Source organism: Sceloporus occidentalis, unplaced genomic scaffold (assembly GCF_023333645.1).
Source record: "Sceloporus occidentalis isolate IW3139 unplaced genomic scaffold, rSceOcc1.0.p SCAF_1, whole genome shotgun sequence".
NCBI classification, from domain to species: domain Eukaryota; kingdom Metazoa; phylum Chordata; class Lepidosauria; order Squamata; family Phrynosomatidae; genus Sceloporus; species Sceloporus occidentalis.
Window position 1 is genome coordinate 6,004,656 of NW_028316981.1, and position 25,174 is coordinate 6,029,829.

Below are 25,174 nucleotides of genomic sequence, written 5' to 3' on the forward strand. Positions count from 1 at the left end.
TATTTTATTGACTCCTACCTATTATGTATTATTTTATATGTATTTTGGTATTATTTTGTAGAATGTACGCCATAGACACATGCTTTTTGGTTTAGTTTATTAATCGTATCTACAGCCCAGTCTAAATAAAGGCTGACTTTAAGAGTGTGACTTGCCCAAAGTCAGCCATTGGGTTTCACAGCTGAGTCTCCAGAGTCCATGCGCCCTCTGCTGGCCAAGGCTCTCAAGGGGATTCCCCCGAAAGGACTTTCTCTTTCCCTTTCCAGCAGCAGGACTCTCGCGCTGGCGCCTAGGCATCTCCCCAGCAACAGGTGACGAAAGCGACGCCTCTTTTTCCCTATTGGTGGAACGCTTTCCTCTCGGCCAATCCTGGGCCTGGGTGCCAGATTCCTTGGCAGTGCTCTTGGGAGGGGCGAAGGGAGAGGAGGCAGGAGGTCCAGCTGCTGCGGAGGAAAGCGAGGGAAGAAGGCGAGGAAGGAGCGGGATGGCGGCGGCGGGGCTGCTGCTGCTGCCTCAGGCTCCGGTCTCTCTGCTGGCGGTGGCTGTTTCCCTGATGCTGCTGCTGCTGGGGAGTTCCCTGGGTGAGTGGGGCTGAGGAGGGCAAGGCTGTTCCTTGGAGGGAAGGGAGGCTGGGTCCCTTCCAGGAGCCCTCCTTAATGGAGGCTCTGAGGAGCACTTGCCCAGGATGCCATTCCATGGCAGTGGCTTCCTCTCCTTCTTCTCTCCTTTGCCACACATTTCTCTCCCAGGACCCATCTACACGGCAGAAATAACGCAGTTTGACCCCGCTTTAAGCGCTGTTCCTCCGCCCTATGCACCCCAGAGCCTGGATGGCCATCTGTCGCGGGTGCTTTGATTGAGAGCTCCTGCATGGCCGAATGGGGTTGGGCTGGGTCAGGGCCCTTGGGGTCTCTTCCAAATCTAGGATCCTGTGATTCCTGGGCTTTATAGTTTTCCAAGGCTTTGAGCCCTCTTTGGCTTTCTATGGCCAAGGGATCCTGTGTGGCACCTTTGAGACCGACTGCGGGAAGGACTTTATCACACTGGGGCCGATTTCGGCATTAAAGAGAGATCAAAGCGCATTTAAAGCATCCCGCAAACAAAGTGAAAATGGCGAGGAATTGCGCAAATGATTATCACACTCAATGGCACAAATAAAACGATATCTGAAATGCATTGTCACTGAAATCCCAGAGTCAAAAATATGCTTCTTTGCGGCCACTTTAATGGCGGGTTTTATGTGACGTCGTGTCAAACTGTTTCATGTAACTGTGCAATTTTTCTGGGATATTCACGGGATAAACTCCTGATCTCCTTCATGTGATGATGATGATAATAAATTGTTTTTGTATCCTGCCCCTTTGTGAACACAATCGGGGCATCTTACAGCATTAAAACATACATTCCTCCATTCCAGAGTCCCCCCCTTAAAATAGAATTAAGCTGTTTACAACTTAAAACATAATTTAAGAAGAATAAACAAATAAACAAGTAACAACAAAACAATCATAACAGCAATAATAACAGCAGAAGTCAGGTTCTGGCCAGGTTTAGCCGGTTAGGCTTTGTTGGTGTCCAGGTCTCTATCTGTTCAGGAACCTCCTTGGTCTGCTTTGGTTTTGGCGTTTCTCCGGATGAGCCCTGTCCATCCCGTCCTGCTCCAGATTCCCTTCCAAAGGCTGCTCCCATCATTCCTTCTTCCTTTCCTGAATAATTCCATGTGTCACCTGAAAGGAAGCTTTCTGCGCAAGGGAGGGGCAGTTTGGGGTGTGTTTGTGTTTCTGGACACAACACAGTGTTGTTGTAATGCACCTTAAAGTCAGCTTTGGTGTTCTGTGCCTTGAATTAGCTTCTGAGTTATGGCGACACTTAAGGCAAACATCCTATTATGGGACTTTCCTGGCCAGGTTCTTCAGAGGGGTTTGCCCTTGCCTTCTTCTGAGGCTGAGAGAGTGTGATCAGCCATGTGGGATTACATGGCCAAGCTAGGATTTGAACACTGATCTCCAGAGTTTTACTCCCACACTCAAACCACTGCTCCACACTGGCCTAGCCTATCTTCTTTATCACACCAATGTGATCTTTATCACCTACCTTGCATCAATAGGAGTATAGTGTCTAGATCAAGAGAAGTAATAGTGCTACTCTGTTCTGCTTTGGTCAGGCCCCACCTGGAATATTGTGTCCAGTTCTGGGCGCCACAATTCCAAAAGGACGTTGAGAAACTGGAGCCTTGTGTCCAAAGGAGGGCGACTAAAATGGTGAAGGGTCTGGAAACCTTGCCCTATGAGGAATGCCTTAGGGAGCTGGGGATGTTTAGCCTGGAGAAAAGAAGGTTAAGAGGTGAAGATGATAATAATAATAATAATAATAATAGGATTTATGTATATGCCGCCCAATCACTGGGAATCCAGACGGCTTAATATGATAGCTCTGTTTAAATATTTGAAGGGATGTCATATTGAGGAGGGAGCAAGCTTGTTTTCTGCTGCTTCAGAGAACAGGACCCGGAGCAATGGATGCAAGCTGCAGGAAAAGAGATTCCACCTCAACATTAGGAGGAATTTCCTGACAGTGAGGGCTGTTCAACAGTGGAACACACTCCTTCCTCAGAGTGTGGTGGAGGCTCCTTCTTTGAGGGTCTTTAAGCAGAGGCTGGATGGCTGTCTGTCAGGAATGCTTTGATTGAGATTTCCTGCATGGCAGAATGGGGTTGGACTGGATGGCCCTTGCAGTCTCTTCCAACTCTGTGAGTCTTTGATTCTATTATTCTTGCTGAGAAACTTCACCAGGTGAATTCCTGTCTGCTCCCCCCCCCCCCCCCTTTATGTGTGAAGTGGGAAGGTTGGTGATCTGTGGAAATGTCTTGGCTGCAGGGCAGGTTCTCTGACTTCACAGCAAGCAGAGCCTTCCAGTTTTTCAAAAGCCAGATCAGGGTTCAGACGCTGCCTTTTCTGGGAAATCAGGCGGGAAGAAAGAAGTGGCTTCTCCTGGATTTAACACTAGAGGGTAATGCTGCATTGTCACAGTTGCCAAAGCGTGTGCATGGTGTGTTCCTATATATGGTGACCAGGAGGCTCAAAGATCTGGTGGAAACCAGGCTTTCTGAGGTATTAGGGAGCTGGATTTATTTAGACCAAGAAGTGACATTAGTATGCAAAAGGATCTTGTAGCACCTTTGAAACTAACTGAAAGAAAGAAGTTGGCAGCATGAACTTTTATAGACTTGAGATTGCTTCCTCAGATGCATGAGGTGCATGAAAGTAGACTTAAGTCTAGGAAGCTCATAGTTACAGTTTCTTTCTTTCAGTGAGTCTCAAAGGTGCTATAATATCCTGATTTTCCAAACTAACACAGCTAGGTCTTTGAATTCAGAGGTGACATGATAGCTGTCTTCACATATCTGAAAGGATGTCTTGTAGAAGAGAGAATCAGCTGGTTTTCTCCTGCTCCAGAGATTAGCATATGAACCTGTGAATTCAAAGTAAAATAAAAGATGGCACCTAAACATTAGTAAGATTGGTTTTGTTTTGTTTTTTTAATATGTGTGCCTTGTTTGGCAGTCTTAAAATAGAGATTGGATGGGCATCTTTCAGGAATACTTCAGTTGTGTATTTCTGCATTGCAAGGGGTTGGACTAGATGGCCTTTGTGGTCTATTCCACATTTAAGATTGTTCAGAAGGCTCATTGTGACCAGCAACTGGTGCTGAGGCAGTTTACCATTTTAACATCACAGCATGTCTCCTTGGCTGCTACTTACTATTTCTGTGTCCATACACAGTGGTTAAGTGGTAGTGGTTAAGATACCAGTTCTTATGATCGGAAGATCAGAAAGTTGGCAGTTTGAGATCCAAGTGCTGCATGATGGGCTGAGCTCCCACCACTAGTCCCAGCTTCTGCCAACCTAGCAGTTCAAAAGCATGCAAATGCAAGTAGATATACAGGTACCACTTTTCAGTGGGAAGGTAACAGCGTTTGGTATGGTCATGCTGGCCACATGACCATCAGAGCAGTCCTCGGACAACGCTGGCTCTTTGGCATAGAAACACAGATGAGCACCACCCTCTACAGTCGGTTATGATTCATGTCAAGGGGACTACCTTTACCTTTTACCTTTACACTCTATTTAGATATAAAATGCATGGTCTCCTATTAAACTAAATGGAGACTCTGTGTACAGTTTCTCCCTTCCACTCCTTTTCATTCCCTGCCACCTCTCCCAATAGCCTGCTCTCACTGCAGTCTTGCAGAATAAGAGTTTTGCTAAATCCTGCGGCATGCTGTGCGTTTTGTAGCTATACTTTAGACAATAATAACAACAATGTTTTTTGTTGCCCTTCACTATTTCCTGGCAATTCCTGCTACCTACACAACTTTGTATTTCCAGCCATAAAATGGGTTTTTAAAATTCTGAAATACATTGGAAACAGAGAGGGACCACAGATAGTCCTGTCCATGGAGTGATAGAAGAACTACCTTCCAAACTGGGCTGTATGGCTTAGGGAGCTTGAGGAAGAGAAGGTTAAGAGGTGACATGACAGTCATGTATAAATGGAGATATTGTGGTCACCAGAGAGATTACTTTTCTAGGAAACTGAAATATAATTATTTATCTTTTCTTGCGCTCTGTCTCTAGTCTTGTCATGGCCAATAAGAGATATTGATATGCCCTCTGCCTGCCCTGAAGTTCATCAATACCATTTTAGCCAACAACAACTCAGACAGAATATAGGTCTGCTACTCATTACTCTTAACATCACCTTTTTCTCCTGTGTGCTTTTTAACTTTGGGCTCATTCCCACTACGATATAAAACAAATTCCCAATCAGTTTATATGACCATCGTTCCCATTTGAAACCGGTTCTGATGATTGTGTGAGCTGTTTCATTAGCAATGAAGTGAGGCACATACAAAAAAACGTTTTTGTTTTCTGACACTAGTTCTGTAGTGTTTTGGGTTGTTTTTTTTTAAAAGAATCGATTCTGGGGTGTGTTCAACAAGTGGGATTGAAGAATCTGAATTGCATCAATCTGGAGGGGAGGGACTAATGGAGGAGGAGTGTTTACTATCCCTCCTCAGCTTTTGGTAGATCCACCATTCTCCCCTTCTCCCAGTGCTGCCTTTGTGCTTTTGGTGCGACCGATGGGTGCATGTGGGTTTTTAAAAAAATTAAATTAATAGAAAATTTGATTCATTGAAGTTGCAACTATTTGCAAAGACAAGTAGTTGCAAAACGAATGAATCAAATTTTCTGTGAATTAATTTTTTTTAAAAAGACACCTATCATGCTTGGAGCGGGTAATCCAGGAATGGCAGTGGTCTGGAGGGGACCCATGGGGGTCTTTCCCCCCTGATCCAGGCATGACAGGAGGGAGAAAGACCCCCACGGTTCCCACCCAGACATCTGCCATGCTTAGATCCGGTAATCCAGGAATGGCAGTGGTCTGGAGGGGACCCATGGGGGTCTTTCCCCCCTGATCCAGGCATGACAGGAGGGAGAAAGACCCCCACGGTTCCCACCCAGACATCTGCCATGCTTAGATCCGGTAATCCAGGAATGGCAGTGGTCTGGAGGGGACCCATGGGGGTCTTTCCCCCCTGATCCAGGCATGACAGGAGGGAGAAAGACCCCCACGGTTCCCACCCAGACATCTGCCATGCTTAGATCCGGTAATCCAGGAATGGCAGTGGTCTGGAGGGGACCCATGGGGGTCTTTCCCCCCTGATCCAGGCATGACAGGAGGGAGAAAGACCCCCACGGTTCCCACCCAGACATCTGCCATGCTTAGATCCGGTAATCCAGGAATGGCAGTGGTCTGGAGGGGACCCATGGGGGTCTTTCCCCCCTGATCCAGGCATGACAGGAGGGAGAAAGACCCCCACGGTTCCCACCCAGACATCTGCCATGCTTAGATCCGGTAATCCAGGAATGGCAGTGGTCTGGAGGGGACCCATGGGGGTCTTTCCCCCCTGATCCAGGCATGACAGGAGGGAGAAAGACCCCCACGGTTCCCACCCAGACATCTGCCATGCTTCGATCGGGTAATCCAGGAATGGCAGTGGTCTGGAGGGGACCCATGGGGGTCTTTCCCCCCTGATCCAGGCATGACAGGAGGGAGAAAGACCCCCACGGTTCCCACCCAGACATCTGCCATGCTTAGATCCGGTAATCCAGGAATGGCAGTGGTCTGGAGGGGACCCATGGGGGTCTTTCCCCCCTGATCCAGGCATGACAGGAGGGAGAAAGACCCCCACGGTTCCCACCCAGACATCTGCCATGCTTAGATCCGGTAATCCAGGAATGGCAGTGGTCTGGAGGGGACCCATGGGGGTCTTTCCCCCCTGATCCAGGCATGACAGGGGGGAGAAAGACCCCCACGGTTCCCACCCAGACATCTGCCATGCTTAGATCCGGTAATCCAGGAATGGCAGTGGTCTGGAGGGGACCCATGGGGGTCTTTCCCCCCTGATCCAGGCATGACAGGGGGGAGAAAGACCCCCACGGTTCCCACCCAGACATCTGCCATGCTTAGATCCGGTAATCCAGGAATGGCAGTGGTCTGGAGGGGACCCATGGGGGTCTTTCCCCCCTGATCCAGGCATGACAGGAGGGAGAAAGACCCCCACGGGTCCCATCCAGACATCTGCCATGCTTAGATCCGGTAATCCAGGAATGGCAGTGGTCTTGAGGGGACCCATGGGGGTCTTTCCCCCCTGATCCAGGCATGACAGGGGGGAGAAAGACCCCCACGGTTCCCACCCAGACATCTGCCATGCTTAGATCCGGTAATCCAGGAATGGCAGTGGTCTGGAGGGGACCCATGGGGGTCTTTCCCCCCTGATCCAGGCATGACAGGGGGGAGAAAGACCCCCACGGTTCCCACCCAGACATCTGCCATGCTTAGATCCGGTAATCCAGGAATGGCAGTGGTCTGGAGGGGACCCATGGGGGGTCTTTCCCCCCTGATCCAGGCATGACAGGAGGGAGAAAGACCCCCACGGGTCCCATCCAGACATCTGCCATGCTTAGATCCGGTAATCCAGGAATGGCAGTGGTCTGGAGGGGACCCATGGGGGTCTTTCCCCCCTGATCCAGGCATGACAGGGGGGAGAAAGACCCCCACGGTTCCCACCCAGACATCTGCCATGCTTAGATCCGGTAATCCAGGAATGGCAGTGGTCTGGAGGGGACCCATGGGGGTCTTTCCCCCCTGATCCAGGCATGACAGGGGGGAGAAAGACCCCCACGGGTCCCACCCAGACATCTGCCATGCTTCGATCGGGTAATCCAGGAATGGCAGTGGTCTGGAGGGGACCCATGGGGGTCTTTCACCCCTGATCCAGGCATGACAGGAGGGAGAAAGACCCCCACGGGTCCCACCCAGACATCTGCCATGCTTAGATCCGGTAATCCAGGAATGGCAGTGGTCTGGAGGGGACCCATGGGGGTCTTTCCCCCCTGATCCAGGCATGACAGGAGGGAGAAAGACCCCCACGGGTCCCACCCAGACATCTGCTATGCTTAGATCGGGTAATCCAGGAATGGCAGTGGTCTGGAGGGGACCCATGGGGGTCTTTCCCCCCTGATCCAGGCATGACAGGAGGGAGAAAGACCCCCACGGGTCCCACCCAGACATCTGCCATGCTTAGATCGGGTAATCCAGGAATGGCAGTGGTCTGGAGGGGACCCATGGGGGTCTTTCCCCCCTGATCCAGGCAGGACAGGAGGGAGAAAGACCCCCACGGGTCCCACCCAGACATCTGCTAGGCTTAGATCGGGTAATCCAGGAATGGCAGTGGTCTGGAGGGGACCCATGGGGGTCTTTCCCCCCTGATCCAGGCATGACAGGGGGGAGAAAGACCCCCATGGGTCCCACCCAGATCCCTGTCGTGCTTGGATTGGGTGATCCAGGAATGGCAGTGGGGAGGAAGACCCCCCACAGGTGTAAACTTCACTGACATATGAGGTGGTGGGCTCTCGTTTGTCAGATGTTTTTTAATAGATGTTTGATGGCCATCGGTTTTAAATGGAAGGTTGTTGATTCCTGTACCAACAGAAGATTGCATTGGATGACCCCTGTGCACCTCCCAACTCTACATGTGGACACTTTAGATGGCTGAACACTTGCTTTTCCTGCACAACCCTTATGTTTGGCATCTCCAGTTACCCAACAGTCAATCACAAGAATCCTCACCCGAGAGCCTGGATAGCCACCGCCAGTTAGAACAGGTAGTCCAATGGAGTAATTCAATGTAAAGCAAAGGTATAGATGTTTATGCAGTAAAAATACCCCAGTCCAGTTCTGTACACCTCAGTAGTAATAATCCTCACCATCTAAGTCATCCACTCTTTCCTGGTCAATCCAAAACACGATTTCTATTCACAAGGTGATGTGTGTACCTTTTCTTTAACCCTGGGCTTTCTTATTCAGCCCTCCCCCCTCCCCCCCAAAAAAAGAAAAGGAAAAAGCTACCAAGAATCAACTGAAGAACCTACCCCACTTTCTGCAGGTCTCCCCTTCCTAAAGACCATTGAGAAAAAGGGATCCTATGTGGATGTGATCTCCGCTATGTTTTATCCCGCAACCCCAAGGCAGAGGGTTTTTAATTGGTCTTAACCCTGAGGGGTGATAATGAAAGTCATTACAAAAGTTGCACAAAAGCTGTACTTTCTAGGTGCCAGTGAACCCTTTGCTTGTTTAAAATAAAGGGAGTTCTGGATGCTATTGACAATGTCTGCAGCAACACAGTTGGATCCAAAGCTGCAGGATGTATTCATGGATGCATCTTCCTTAATCACAGATAGAACCATAGTATGATATTCATATAAGGCTATGAAGACTGGGACAGAACACTGTCATTGTCATTATCTATTTCTTTATCTTTTTCTCAGGTATTTGTTTTTAATTAATGTCCATGTTGTTCACTGTTTTGTTTTCTTTACTGCATCAAATGTGTCCAGTTAGAATAATGCTTGTTTTCATCCCTCTCTGTTTCTTTTCTAGGCAACTCCTCACATTCCCTGACTTATTTCTACACATCTGTGTCAGATCCTGGACAGCAGGTGCCTCAGTTTTTTTCTGTGGGGTTTGTGGATGACCAGCAGATTGTTTACTATGATGCCAACACAAGGAGACATCGTCCTAAAGCTCCGTGGATAACAAAGGTGGATAGTTATGATGCTCAGTACTGGGAGCGAAACACTCAGTATGCGCGGAATTTTGAGGAAGTGTTCCGAGTGAACCTGGTGAATGTGCCCAGGTACTACAATCAGAGCGGAGGTAAGTGGAAAGTGGCAGGGCACAGATTTTCCCCATCCTGATCATTCTTCCTCTCAGAAATAGCTAATGGGAGGCATAGGTTGCTGAATAAAAGGCAAGCGAGGGAGGTACAACCACATCAGAAACTTTTCCTTACCACCACCATCCTGCCAGTCAGTTTGTTAACTGGGAGAGGACTGGGGGGCACTGAGCTGTCTCCCCTTCACCTCCCCATCAATGAAATACCAAGAGCAAGGTCCTCCAGAGAGTGGGGAGAATAAAATAAGGGATCCTGTCTCCACAGGAAAAATAGCAGAGGATCAGAGTGCTGCCTTGCAAAAACAAACAGTGACTTGATCCAGACAAGCAGTTGGTGAGACTGGGAGCAAGGAGTACCAATCCCATTCTTTAAATGTGAGCATTCTGGACAAAGGATGCAAAATGAATGACCAACGTAGCAAAAGAGAAGTCTCCAAGGTCTGCTTGGGGCTGTGAGGGAGCACATACATGTCTCAGGAAGCATCCAGGGGAAGCTGTGTTGGCCATTTAGCAAATCGAAACAAAACTCCACCAGTGATACCACCTTTATTGGCCAAATGGAATGCACAATATCCATGTTGCAAGTGTCTGAAGCTTCTCTGGCTTCTTTATCAGGCAAGCTGTTACAAACCAAACATCAGGGGAGACAAATTGGAGATGTTAATCATCTAGGCATCCTGCAGAAAGAGAGCAGATCCCAGACCATCTGGGAATGAAGGAGAGGGAGTTTGCTGCTGCTCAGCAACTGCATATCCCATCTGCCACCTCTTCCTTCACCAGGGACTCCTTCACCTCCACAGAGAAAGCTGCCTCTTGGCAGGACTGAGGTCCAGCCAGCAGTTCCCACCAAGTGCCCAGCTACCTTGCGTTAGCCCCTGGGCTGGGGACTACTGTGGGGGCAAGGCTGCTGCTAGTGGGGTCACTGGGGACTTACATGAGGGTAAGGTCTGTCTCCCTCAGCCATCTATCTATCTATCTATCTATCTATCTATCTATCTATCTATCTATCTATGCATTTACCTCTCTCTCTGCCATCTATCTATCTATCTATCTATCTATCTATCTATCTATCTATCTATCTATCTTTCATCTATCCACTTACCTCTCTCCCTCTGCCATCTATCTATCTATCTATGCACTTACCTTTCCCTCTCTCTCTGCTATCTATCATCTATCCACTTACCCCTTTCTCTGCCATTTATCTATCTATGCATTTACCTCTCTCTCTCTGCCATCTCTCTCTATCTATCTATCTATCCATCCATTCATCCATCCACTTACCTCTCTCTCTCTGCCATCTGTCTGTCTGTCTGTCTATCTATCTATCTATCTATCTATCTATCTATCTATCTATCTATCTATCTATGCACTTACCTCTCTCTCTCTGCCATCTATCTATCTATCTATCTATCTATCTATCTATCTATCTATCTATCTATGCACTTACCTTTCCCTCTCTCTCTGCCATCTATCTATGCATTTACCTCTCTCTCTGCTATCTATCTATCTATCTATCTATCTATCTATCTATCTATCTATCTATGCACTTACCTGTCTCTCTCTCTGCCATCTATCTATATATGCACTTACTTCTCTCCCTCTGCCATCTATCTATCTATCTATCTATCTATCTATCTGCACTTACATTTCCCTCTCTCTTTTCCTTCTATCTATCTATGCACTTACCTCTCCCTCTCTGACATCTATCTATCTATGTATGCACTTACCTCTCTCTCTGCCATCTATCTATCTATGCATTTACCTCTCTCTGTGCCATCTATCTATCTATCTATCTATCTATCTATCTATCTATCTATCCATCCATCCACTTACCTCTCTCTCTCTGCCATCTATCTATCTATCTTTCTATGCACTTACCTCTCTCTCTCTCTGCCATCTATCTATCTATGCATTTACCTCTCTCTCTGCCATCTATCTATCTATCTATCTATCTATCTATCTATCTATTTATCTATGCATTTACCTCTCTCTCTGCCATCTGTCTATCTATCTATGCACTTACCTCTCTCCCTCTGCCATCTATCTATCTATCCACTTACCCCTCTCTCTGCCATCTATCTATCTATCTCTCTATCTATCTATCTATGCACTTACTCTTCCCTCTCTCTCTGCCATCTATCTATGCATTTACCTCTCTCCCTCTGCCATCTATCTCTATCTATCTATCTATCTATCTATCTATCTATCTATCTATCTATCTATGCACTTACCTTTCCCTCTCTCTCTGCCATCTATCTATGCATTTACCTCTCTCTCTGCTATCTATCTATCTATCTATCTATCTATCTATCTATCTATCTATCTATGCACTTACCTGTCTCTCTCTCTGCCATCTATCTATCTATGCACTTACTTCTCTCCTTCTGCCATCCATCTATCTATCTATCTATCTATCTATCTATCTATCTATCTATGCACTTACCTCTCTCTCTCTCTCTGCCATCTATCTATCTATGCATTTACCTCTCTCTCTGCCATCTCTCTCTCTCTCTCTATCTCTCTCTCTATCTAATTATCTATGCACTTACCTCTCTGCTATCTATATCTATCTGTGTATGCACTTACCTCTCTCTCTCTGCTATCTATCTATCTATCTATCTATCTATCTATCTATCTATCTATGCACTTACCTCTCTCCCTCTGCCATCTATCTATCTATCTATCTATCTATCTATCTATCTATCTATCTATCTATGCACTTTCCTCTCCCTCTCTCTCTGCCATCTATCTATCTATCTATCCACTTACCCCTCTCTCTGCCATCTATCTATCTATCTATCTATCTATCTATCTATCTATCTATCTATCCATCCACTTACCTCTCTCTCTGCCATCTATCTATCTATCTATCTATCTATCTATCTATCTATGCACTTACCTCTCTCTCTCTCTGCCATCTATCTATCTATGCATTTACCTCTCTCTCTGCCATCTATCTATCTATCTATCTATCTATCTATCTATCTATCTATCTATGCATTTACCTCTCTCTCTGCCATCTATCTATCTATCTATCTATCTATCTATCTATGCACTTACCTCTCTCTCTCTGCCATCTATCTATCTGATTATCTATGCACTTACCTCTCTCTGCTATCTATATCTATCTATGTATGCACTTACCTCTCTTTCTCTCTGCTATCTATCTACCTACCTATCTATCTATCTATCTATGCACTTACTTCTCTCTCTGCCATCTATCTATCTATGCATTTATCTCTCTCTCTGCCTCTATCTATCTATCTGTCTATCTATCTATCTGTCCACTTACCCCTCTCTCTGCCCTCTATCTATCATCTGTCTGTCTATCTATCTATCTATCTATCTATCATCTATCCACTTACCCTTCTCTCTGCCATTTATCTATCTAGCTATGCATTTACCTCTCTCTCTGCTATCTACCTATCTATCTATCTATCTAACCATCCATCCACTTACCTCTCTCTCTCTCTGCCATCTATCTATCTATCTATGCACTTACCTCTCTCTCTCTCTGCCATCTATCTATCTATGCATTTACCTCTCTCTGCCATCTATCTATCTATCTATCTATCTATCTATGCATTTACCTCTCTCTCTGCCATCTATCTATCTATCTATCTATCTATCTATCTATCTATCTATCTATCTATGCACTTACCTCTCTCCCTCTGCCATCTATCTATCTATCTATCCACTTACCCCTCTCTCTGCCATGTATCTCTATCTATCTATCTATCTATCTATCTATCTATCTATCTATCCATCTATGCACTTACTCTTCCCTCTCTCTCTGCCATCTATCTATGCATTTACCTCTCTCCCTCTGCCATCTATCTCTATCTATCTATCTATCTATCTATCTATCTATCTATCTATCTATGCACTTACCTTTCCCTCTCTCTCTGCCATCTATCTATGCATTTACCTCTCTCGCTCTGCTATCTATCTATCTATCTATCTATCTATCTATCTATGCACTTACCTGTCTCTCTCTCTCTGCCATCTATCTATGCACTTACTTCTCTCCCTCTGCCATCTATCTATCTATCTATCTATCTATCTATCTATCTATGCACTTACCTCTCTCTCTCTCTCTGCCATCTATCTATCTATGCATTTACCTCTCTCTCTGCCATCTATCTATCTATCCACTTACCCCTCTCTCTGCCCTCTATCATCTGTCAGGTCTGTCTGTCTATCTATCTATCTATCTATCTATCTATCTATCTATCTATCTATCTATCATCTATCCACTTACCCCTCTCTCTGCCATTTATCTATCTATACATTTACCTCTCTGTCTCTGCTATCTACCTATCTACCTATCTATCTATCTATCTATCTATCTATCTATCTATCTATGTATCTATCCATCCATCCACTCACTTACCTCTCTCTCGGCCATCTATCTATCTATCTATCTATCTATCTATCTATCTATGCACTTACCTCTCTCTCTGTCATCTATCTATCTATCTATCTATCTATCTATCTATCTATCTAATTATGTATGCCGTTTCCTCTCTGTCTCTGCTATCTATCTATCTATCTATCTATCTATCTATCTATGCACTTACCTCTCTCTCTCTGCTATCTATATCTATCTATATATGCACTTACCTCTCTCTCTCTCTCAGCTATCTACCTATCTATCTATCCATCCATCCATCCATCCACTTACCTCTCTCTCTGACATCTATCTATCTATGCACTTACCTCTCTCTCTCTCTGCCATCTATCTATCTATGCATTTACTTCTCTCTCTGCCATCTATCTATCTATCTATCTATCTATCTATCTATCTATGCATTTACCTCTCTCTCTGCCATCTGTCTATCTATCTATGCACTTACCTCTCTCCCTCTGCCATCTATCTATCTATCCACTTACCCCTCTCTCTGCCATCTATCTATCTATCTCTCTATCTATCTATCTATGCACTTACTCTTCCCTCTCTCTCTGCCATCTATCTATGCATTTACCTCTCTCCCTCTGCCATCTATCTATCTCTATCTATCTATCTATCTATCTATCTATCTATCTATCTATGCACTTACCTTTCCCTCTCTCTCTGCCATCTATCTATGCATTTACCTCTCTCTCTCTGCTATCTATCTATCTATCTATCTATCTATCTATCTATGCACTTACCTGTCTCTCTCTCTGCCATCTATCTATCTATGCACTTACTTCTCTCCTTCTGCCATCCATCTATCTATCTATCTATCTATCTATCTATCTATCTATCTATCTATGCACTTACCTCTCTCTCTCTCTCTGCCATCTATCTATCTATGCATTTACCTCTCTCTCTGCCATCTCTCTCTCTCTCTCTATCTCTCTCTCTATCTAATTATCTATGCACTTACCTCTCTGCTATCTATATCTATCTGTGTATGCACTTACCTCTCTCTCTCTGCTATCTATCTATCTATCTATCTATCTATCTATCTATCTATCTATGCACTTACCTCTCTCCCTCTGCCATCTATCTATCTATCTATCTATCTATCTATCTATCTATCTATGCACTTTCCTCTCCCTCTCTCTCTGCCATCTATCTATCTATCTATCCACTTACCCCTCTCTCTGCCATCTATCTATCTATCTATCTATCTATCTATCTAATCTATCTATCTATCTATCTATCCATCCACTTACCTCTCTCTCTGCCATCTATCTATCTATCTATGCACTTACCTCTCTCTCTCTCTGCCATCTATCTATCTATGCATTTACCTCTCTCTCTGCCATCTATCTATCTATCTATCTATCTATCTATCTATCTATGCATTTACCTCTCTCTCTGCCATCTATCTATCTATGCACTTACCTCTCTCTCTCTGCCATCTATCTATCTGATTATCTATGCACTTACCTCTCTCTGCTATCTATATCTATCTATGTATGCACTTACCTCTCTTTCTCTCTGCTATCTATCTACCTATCTATCTATCTATCTATCTATGCACTTACTTCTCTCTCTGCCATCTATCTATCTATGCATTTATCTCTCTCTCTGCCTCTATCTATCTATCTGTCTATCTATCTATCTGTCCACTTACCCCTCTCTCTGCCCTCTATCTATCATCTGTCTATCTATCTATCTATCTATCTATCTATCTATCTATCTATCATCTATCCACTTACCCTTCTCTCTGCCATCTATCTATCTATGTATCTATGCATTTACCTCTCTCTCTCTGCCATCTATCTATCTATCTATCTATGCATTTACCTCTCTCTCTGCTATCTATCTATCTATCTATCTATGCACTTACCTGTCTCTCTCTCTGCTATCTATCTATCTATGCACTTACTTCTCTCCCTCTGTGCCATCTATCTATCTATGCCGTATCCTCTCCCTCTCTCTCTGCCATCTATCTATCTATCTATCTATCTATCTATCTATCTATGCACTTACCTTTCCCTCTCTCTGTGCCATCTATCTATCTATGCAGTATCCTCTCCCTCTCTCTCTGCCATCTATCTATCTATCTATCTATCTATCTATCTATCTCTCTCTGCTATCTATATCTATCTATCTATGTATGCACTTACCTCTCTCCCTCTGCCATCTATCTATCTATCTATCTATCTATGCACTTACCTTTCCATCTCTCTCGGCCCTCTATCTATGCATTTACCTCTCTCTCTCTGCTATCTATCTATCTATCTATCTATCTATCTATCTATGCACTTACCTGTCTCTCTCTCTGCCATCTATCTATCTATGCACTTACTTCTTTCCCCCTGCCATCTATCTATGTATCTATCTATCTATCTATCTATGCACTTACCTCTCCCTCTCTCTGCCATCTATCTATCTATCCACTTACCCCTCTCTCTGCCATCTATCTATCTATCTATCTGTCTGTCTATCTATCTATCTATCTATCTATGCACTTACCTCTCTGCCTCTGCAATCTATCTATCATCTATCTATCTATCTATCTATCTATCTATCTATCTATGGATTTCCCTCTCTCTCTCTGCTATCTATCTATCTATCTATCTATCTATCTATCTATCTATCCACTTACCTTTCCCTCTCTCTGTGCCATCTATCTATCTATGTAGTTTCCTGTCCCTCTCTCTGCCATCTATCTATCTATGTATCTATGCATTTAGCTCTCTCTCTCTGCTATCTATCTATCTATGTATCTATCTATCTATCTAGCTATCTATTTCTCTTTCTCTGTGCTATCTATCTATCTATCTATCTATCTATCTATCTATCTATCTATCTATCCACTTACCCCTCTCTCTGCCCTCTATCTATCATTTGTCTGTCTATCTATCTATCTATCATCTATCTACTTACCCTTCTCTCTGCCATTTATCTATCTATCTATGCATTTACCTCTCTCTCTGCTATCTACCTATCTATCTATCTATCCATCCATCCATCCATCCATCCACTTACCTCTCTCTCTGTGCCATCTATCTATCTATCTATCTATCTATCTATCTATCTATGTATTTCTCTTTCTCTGTGGTATCTATCTATCTATCTATCTATCTATCTATCTATCTATGTATCTATGCATTTACCTCTTTCTCTCTCTGCTATCTATCTATCTATCTATCTATCTATCTATCTATGCACTTACCTCTCTCTCTGTCATCTATCTATCTATCTATCTATCTATCTATCTATCTATCTATCTAATTATGTATGCCGTTTCCTCTCTGTCTCTGCTATCTATCTATCTATCTATCTATCTATGCACTTACCTCTCTCTCTCTGCTATCTATATCTATCTATATATGCACTTACCTCTCTCTCTCTCTCAGCTATCTACCTATCTATCTATCCATCCATCCATCCATCCACTTACCTCTCTCTCTGACATCTATCTATCTATGCACTTACCTCTCTCTCTCTCTGCCATCTATCTATCTATGCATTTACTTCTCTCTCTGCCATCTATCTATCTATCTATCTATCTATCTATCTATCTATCTATGCATTTACCTCTCTCTCTGCCATCTGTCTATCTATCTATGCACTTACCTCTCTCCCTCTGCCATCTATCTATCTATCCACTTACCCCTCTCTCTGCCATCTATCTATCTATCTCTCTATCTATCTATCTATGCACTTACTCTTCCCTCTCTCTCTGCCATCTATCTATGCATTTACCTCTCTCCCTCTGCCATCTATCTATCTCTATCTATCTATCTATCTATCTATCTATCTATCTATGCACTTACCTTTCCCTCTCTCTCTGCCATCTATCTATGCATTTACCTCTCTCTCTCTGCTATCTATCTATCTATCTATCTATCTATCTATCTATGCACTTACCTGTCTCTCTCTCTGCCATCTATCTATCTATGCACTTACTTCTCTCCTTCTGCCATCCATCTATCTATCTATCTATCTATCTATCTATCTATCTATCTATGCACTTACCTCTCTCTCTCTCTCTGCCATCTATCTATCTATGCATTTACCTCTCTCTCTGCCATCTCTCTCTCTCTCTCTATCTCTCTCTCTATCTAATTATCTATGCACTTACCTCTCTGCTATCTATATCTATCTGTGTATGCACTTACCTCTCTCTCTCTGCTATCTATCTATCTATCTATCTATCTATCTATCTATCTATGCACTTACCTCTCTCCCTCTGCCATCTATCTATCTATCTATCTATCTATCTATCTATCTATGCACTTTCCTCTCCCTCTCTCTCTGCCATCTATCTATCTATCTATCCACTTACCCCTCTCTCTGCCATCTATCTATCTATCTATCTATCTATCTATCTATCTAATCTATCTATCTATCTATCTATCCATCCACTTACCTCTCTCTCTGCCATCTATCTATCTATCTATGCACTTACCTCTCTCTCTCTCTGCCATCTATCTATCTATGCATTTACCTCTCTCTCTGCCATCTATCTATCTATCTATCTATCTATCTATCTATGCATTTACCTCTCTCTCTGCCATCTATCTATCTATCTATCTATGCACTTACCTCTCTCTCTCTGCCATCTATCTATCTGATTATCTATGCACTTACCTCTCTCTGCTATCTATATCTATCTATGTATGCACTTACCTCTCTTTCTCTCTGCTATCTATCTACCTATCTATCTATCTATCTATCTATGCACTTACTTCTCTCTCTGCCATCTATCTATCTATGCATTTATCTCTCTCTCTGCCTCTATCTATCTATCTGTCTATCTATCTATCTGTCCACTTACCCCTCTCTCTGCCCTCTATCTATCATCTGTCTATCTATCTATCTATCTATCTATCATCTATCCACTTACCCTTCTCTCTGCCATCTATCTATCTATGTATCTATGCACTTACCTCTCTCTCTCTGCCATCTATCTATCTATCTATCTATGCATTTACCTCTCTCTCTGCTATCTATCTATCTATCTATCTATGCACTTACCTGTCTCTCTCTCTGCTATCTATCTATCTATGCACTTACTTCTCTCCCTCTGTGCCATCTATCTATCTATGCCGTATCCTCTCCCTCTCTCTCTGCCATCTATCTATCTATCTATCTATCTATCTATCTATCTATCTATGCACTTACCTTTCCCTCTCTCTGTGCCATCTATCTATCTATGCAGTATCCTCTCCCTCTCTCTCTGCCATCTATCTATCTATCTATCTATCTATCTATCTATCTATCTATCTCTCTCTGCTATCTATATCTATCTATCTATGTATGCACTTACCTCTCTCCCTCTGCCATCTATCTATCTATCTATCTATCTATGCACTTACCTTTCCATCTCTCTCGGCCCTCTATCTATGCATTTACCTCTCTCTCTCTGCTATCTATCTATCTATCTATCTATCTATCTATCTATGCACTTACCTGTCTCTCTCTCTGCCATCTATCTATCTATGCACTTACTTCTTTCCCCCTGCCATCTATCTATGTATCTATCTATCTATCTATCTATGCACTTACCTCTCCCTCTCTCTGCCATCTATCTATCTATCCACTTACCCCTCTCTCTGCCATCTATCTATCTATCTATCTGTCTGTCTATCTATCTATCTATCTATCTATGCACTTACCTCTCTGCCTCTGCAATCTATCTATCATCTATCTATCTATCTATCTATCTATCTATCTATCTATCTATCTATCTATGGATTTCCCTCTCTCTCTCTGCTATCTATCTATCTATCTATCTATCTATCTATCTATCTATCCACTTACCTTTCCCTCTCTCTGTGCCATCTATCTATCTATGTAGTTTCCTGTCCCTCTCTCTGCCATCTATCTATCTATGTATCTATGCATTTAGCTCTCTCTCTCTGCTATCTATCTATCTATGTATCTATCTATCTATCTAGCTATCTATTTCTCTTTCTCTGTGCTATCTATCTATCTATCTATCTATCTATCTATCTATCTATCTATCTATCCACTTACCCCTCTCTCTGCCCTCTATCTATCATTTGTCTGTCTATCTATCTATCTATCATCTATCTACTTACCCTTCTCTCTGCCATTTATCTATCTATCTATGCATTTACCTCTCTCTCTGCTATCTACCTATCTATCTATCTATCCATCCATCCATCCATCCATCCACTTACCTCTCTCTCTGTGCCATCTATCTATCTATCTATCTATCTATCTATCTATGTATTTCTCTTTCTCTGTGGTATCTATCTATCTATCTATCTATCTATCTATCTATCTATGTATCTATGCATTTACCTCTTTCTCTCTCTGCTATCTATCTATCTATCTATCTATCTATCTATCTATCTATCTATTTCTCTGTGCTATCTAGCTATCTAGCTATGTATCTATGCACTTACTTCTCTCTCTCTGCCATCTATCTATCTATCTATCTATCTATCTATCTATTTCTCTTTCTCTGTGCTATCTATCTATGTATGCACTTTCCTCTCCCTCTCTCTCTGTCATCTATCTATCTATCTATCTATCTATCTATCTATGTATCTATCTATGTATCTATCTATGCACTTACCTTTCCCGCTCTCTGTGCCATCTATCTATGTATCTATGCATTTACCTCTTTCTCTCTCTGCTATCTATCTATCTATCTATCTATCTATCTATCTATCTATCTATTTGTCTTTCTCTCTGCTATCTATCTATCATCTATCCAGTTACTCCTCTCTCTGCCATTTATCTATCTATGCATTTATCTCCCTCTCTGCCATCTCTCTCTCTCTCTCTCTCTATCTATCTATCCATTCATCCATCCACTTACCTCTCTCTCTCTGCCATCTGTCTGTCTATCTATCTATCTATCTATCTATCTATCTATCTATCTATGCACTTACTTCTCTCCCTCTGCCATCTATCTATCTATCTGTCTATCTATCTTTGCACTTACCTTTCCCTCTCTCTGTGCCATTTATCTATCTATGTAGTTTCCTCTCCCTCCCTCTCTGCCATCTATCTATCTATGTATCTATGCATTTACCTCTCTCTCTGTCTGCTATCTATCTATCTATCTATCTATCTATCTATCTATCTATCTATCTCTCTTTCTCTGTGCTATCTATCTATCTATGCACTTACTTCTCTCTCTCTGCCATCTATGTATCTATGTATCTATGCATTTACCTCTCTCTCTGCTATCTATCTATCTATCTATTTCTCTTTCTCTGTGCTAGCTATCTATCTATCTATCTATCTATTTCTCTTTCTCTGTGCTATCTATCTATCTATCTATCTATCTATCTATCTATGCACTTGCTTCTCTCTCTCTGCCATCTATCCATCTATCTATCTATCTATGCACTTACCTCTCTCTCTCTCTGCTATCTATCTATCTATCTATCTATCTATCTATCTATGTATCTATGCACTTACTTCTCTCCCTCTGCCATCTATCTATCTATCTATCTATCTATCTATGCACTTGCTTCTCTCTCTCTGCCATCTATCCATCTATCTATCTATCTATGCACTTACCTCTCTCTCTCTCTGCTATCTATCTATCTATCTATCTATCTATCTATCTATCTATGCACTTACTTCTCTCCCTCTGCCATCTATCTATCTATATATCTATCTATCTATCTATTTCTCTTTCTCTGTGCTATCTATCTATCTATCTATCTATGCACTTACTTCTCTCTCTCTGCTATCTATCTATCTATCTATCTATCTATCTATCTATCTCTCTCTGCTATCTATATCTATCTATCTATGTATGCACTTACCTCTCTCCCTCTGCCATCTATCTATCTATCTATCTATCTATGCACTTACCTTTCCATCTCTCTCGGCCCTCTATCTATGCATTTACCTCTCTCTCTCTGCTATCTATCTATCTATCTATCTATCTATCTATGCACTTACCTGTCTCTCTCTCTGCCATCTATCTATCTATGCACTTACTTCTTTCCCCCTGCCATCTATCTATGTATCTATCTATCTATGTATCTGTGCACTTACCTCTCTCCCTCTGCCATCTATCTATCTATCTATCTATCTATCTATCTATCTATCTATCTATCCACTTACCTCTCTCCCTCTGCCATCTATCTATCTATCTATCTATCTATCTATCCACTTACCCCTCTCTCTGCCCTCTATCTATCATCTGTCTATCTATCTATCTATCTATCTATCTATCTATCATCTATCCACTTACCCCTCTGTCTGCCATTTATCTATCTATGCATTTACCTCTCTCTCTGCTATCTATCTATCTATCTATCTATCTATCTATCTATCCATCCACTTACCTCTCTCTCCCTCTGCCATCTATTTATCTATGTATGCACTTTCCTCTCCCTCTCTCTCTGCCATCTATCTATCTATTCACTTACCCCTCTCTCTGCCATCTATCTATCTATCTATCTATCTATCTATCTATCTATCCACTTACCTCTCTCCCTCTGCCATCTGTCTATCTATCTATCTATCTATCTATCTATGTATGTATCTATGTATCTATGCACTTACCTTTCCCTCTCTCTGTGCCTTTTATCTATCTATGCAGTTTCCTCTCCCTCTCTCTCTGCCATCTATCTATCTATCTATCTATCTATCTATCTGTGCACTTACCTCTCTCCCTCTGCCATCTATCTATCTATCTATCTATCTATCTATCTATCTATCCACTTACCTCTCTCCCTCTGCCATCTATCTATCTATCTATCTATCTATCTATCTATCTATGCACTTACCTTTCCCTCTCTCTGTGCCATCTATCTATCTATGCAGTATCCTCCCCCTCTCTCTGCTATCTATCTATCTATCTATCTATCTATCTATCTATCTATCTATGCACTTACCTTTCCCTCTCTCTCTGCCATCTATCTATGTAGTTTCCTCTCCCTCTCTCTCTGCCATCTATCTATCTATGTATCTATGCATTTACCTCTCTCTCTCTGCCATCTATCTATCTATCTATCTATCTATGCATTTACCTCTCTCTCTGCTATCTATCTATCTATCTATCTATCTATCTATCTATCTATCTATGCACTTACCTGTCTCTCTCTCTGCTATCTATCTATCTATGCACTTACTTCTCTCCCTCTGTGCCATCTATCTATCTATGCCGTATCCTCTCCCTCTCTCTCTGCCATCTATCTATCTGTCTATCTATCTATCTATCTATCTATCTATCTATCTATCTATGCACTTACCTTTCCCTCTCTCTGTGCCATCTATCTATCTATCTATGCAGTATCCTCTCCCTCTCTCTCTGCCATCTATCTATCTATCTATCTATCTATCTATCTATCTATCTCTCTCTGCTATCTATATCTATCTATCTATGTATGCACTTACCTCTCTCCCTCTGCCATCTATCTATCTATCTATCTATGCACTTACCTTTCCATCTCTCTCCTCCCTCTATCTATGCATTTACCTCTCTCTCTCTGCTATCTATCTATCTATCTATCTATCTATCTATCTATCTATCTATGCACTTACCTGTCTCTCTCTCTGCCATCTATCTATCTATGCACTTACTTCTTTCCCCCTGCCATCTATCTATGTATCTATCTATCTATCTATCTATCTATGCACTTACCTCTCCCTCTCTCTGCCATCTATCTATCTATCCACTTACCCGTCTCTCTGCCATCTATCTATCTATCTATCTATCTATCTATCTATCTATGCACTTACCTCTCTGCCTCTGCAATCTATCTATCTATCTATCTATCTATCCATCTATCTATGGATTTCCCTCTCTCTCTCTGCTATCTATCTATCTATCTATCTATCTATCTATCTATCTATCTATGCACTTACCTTTCCCTCTCTCTGTGCCATCTATCTATGTAATTTCCTCTCTCTCTCTCTCCCATCTATCTATCTATGTATCTATGCATTTACCTCTCTCTCTCTCTGCTATCTATCTATCTATCTATCTATCTAACTATCTATCTATCTATCTATCTATCTATGCACTTACCTGTCTCTCTCTCTGCCATCTATCTATCTATGCACTTACTTCTTTCCCCCTGCCATCTATCTATGTATCTATCTATCTATCTATCTATGCACTTACCTCTCCCTCTCTCTGCCATCTATCTATCTATCCACTTACCCCTCTCTCTGCCATCTATCTATCTATCTGTCTGTCTGTCTGTCTATCTATCTATCTATCTATCTATCTATCTATCTATCTATCTATGCACTTACCTCTCTGCCTCTGCAATCTATCTATCTATCTATCTATCTATCTATCCATCTATCTATGGATTTCCCTCTCTCTCTCTGCTATCTATCTATCTATCTATCTATCTATCTATCTATCTATCCACTTACCTTTCCCTCTCTCTGTGCCATCTATCTATCTATGTAGTTTCCTCTCCCTCTCTCTGCCATCTATCTATCTATGTATCTATGCATTTAGCTCTCTCTCTCTGCTATCTATCTATCTATGTATCTATCTATCTATCTATCTATCTATCTATCTATCTATCTAGCTATCTATTTCTCTTTCTCTGTGCTATCTATCTATCTATCTATCTATCTATCTATCTATCTATCTATCCACTTACCCCTCTCTCTGCCCTCTATCTATCATTTGTCTGTCTATCTATCTATCTATCTATCATCTATCTACTTACCCTTCTCTCTGCCATTTATCTATCTATCTATGCATTTACCTCTCTCTCTGCTATCTACCTATCTATCTATCTATGCACTTACCTCTCTTTCTCTCTCTGCCATCTATCTATCTATGCATTTACCTCTCTCTCTGCCATCTCTCTCTCTCTCTCTATCTCTCTCTCTATCTAATTATCTATGCACTTACCTCTCTGCTATCTATATCTATCTGTGTATGCACTTACCTCTCTCTCTCTGCTATCTATCTATCTATCTATCTATCTATCTATGCACTTACCTCTCTCCCTCTGCCATCTATCTATCTATCTATCTATCTATGCACTTTCCTCTCCCTCTCTCTCTGCCATCTATCTATCTATCTATCTATCTATCTATCTATCTATCTATCTAATCTATCTATCTATCTATCCATCCACTTACCCCTCTCTCTGCCATCTATCTATCTATCTATCTATCTATCTATCTATCTATCTATCTAATCTATCTATCTATCTATCCATCCACTTACCTCTCTCTCTGCCATCTATCTATCTATCTATGCACTTACCTCTCTCTCTCTCTGCCATCTATCTATCTATGCATTTACCTCTCTCTCTGCCATCTATCTATCTATCTATCTATCTATCTATCTATCTATGCATTTACCTCTCTCTCTGCCATCTATCTATCTATCTATCTATGCACTTACCTCTCTCTCTCTGCCATCTATCTGATTATCTATGCACTTACCTCTCTCTGCTATCTATATCTATCTATGTATGCACTTACCTCTTTCTCTCTGCTATCTATCTACCT

The 25,174-nt window shown here is 42.4% G+C and overlaps 1 protein-coding gene and 1 long non-coding RNA gene across 2 annotated transcripts in view; one reads left to right on the forward strand and one right to left on the reverse strand.

Annotated features, from left to right (window-relative positions):
• The first annotated feature begins 397 nt into the window (after window positions 1-397).
• The window catches only part of LOC149320499 (major histocompatibility complex class I-related protein 1-like), a 50,171-nt gene continuing 25,394 nt past the window's right edge, over window positions 398-25,174 (forward strand). The window contains exons 1-2 of the mRNA XM_089501950.1: window positions 398-581; window positions 9,007-9,282. Coding sequence (XP_089358076.1) covers window positions 485-581; window positions 9,007-9,282 — 373 coding nt within the window. The 5' untranslated portion in view covers window positions 398-484. The remainder of the gene's footprint in view (window positions 582-9,006; window positions 9,283-25,174) is intronic.
• On the reverse strand, window positions 16,923-25,073 carry LOC149320500 (uncharacterized). The gene is made up of 3 exons (XR_016278829.1): window positions 25,025-25,073; window positions 19,831-19,895; window positions 16,923-17,087 (listed from the first exon to the last, which is right to left on the reverse strand). It is a non-coding gene; the product is annotated as an uncharacterized LOC149320500 (long non-coding RNA).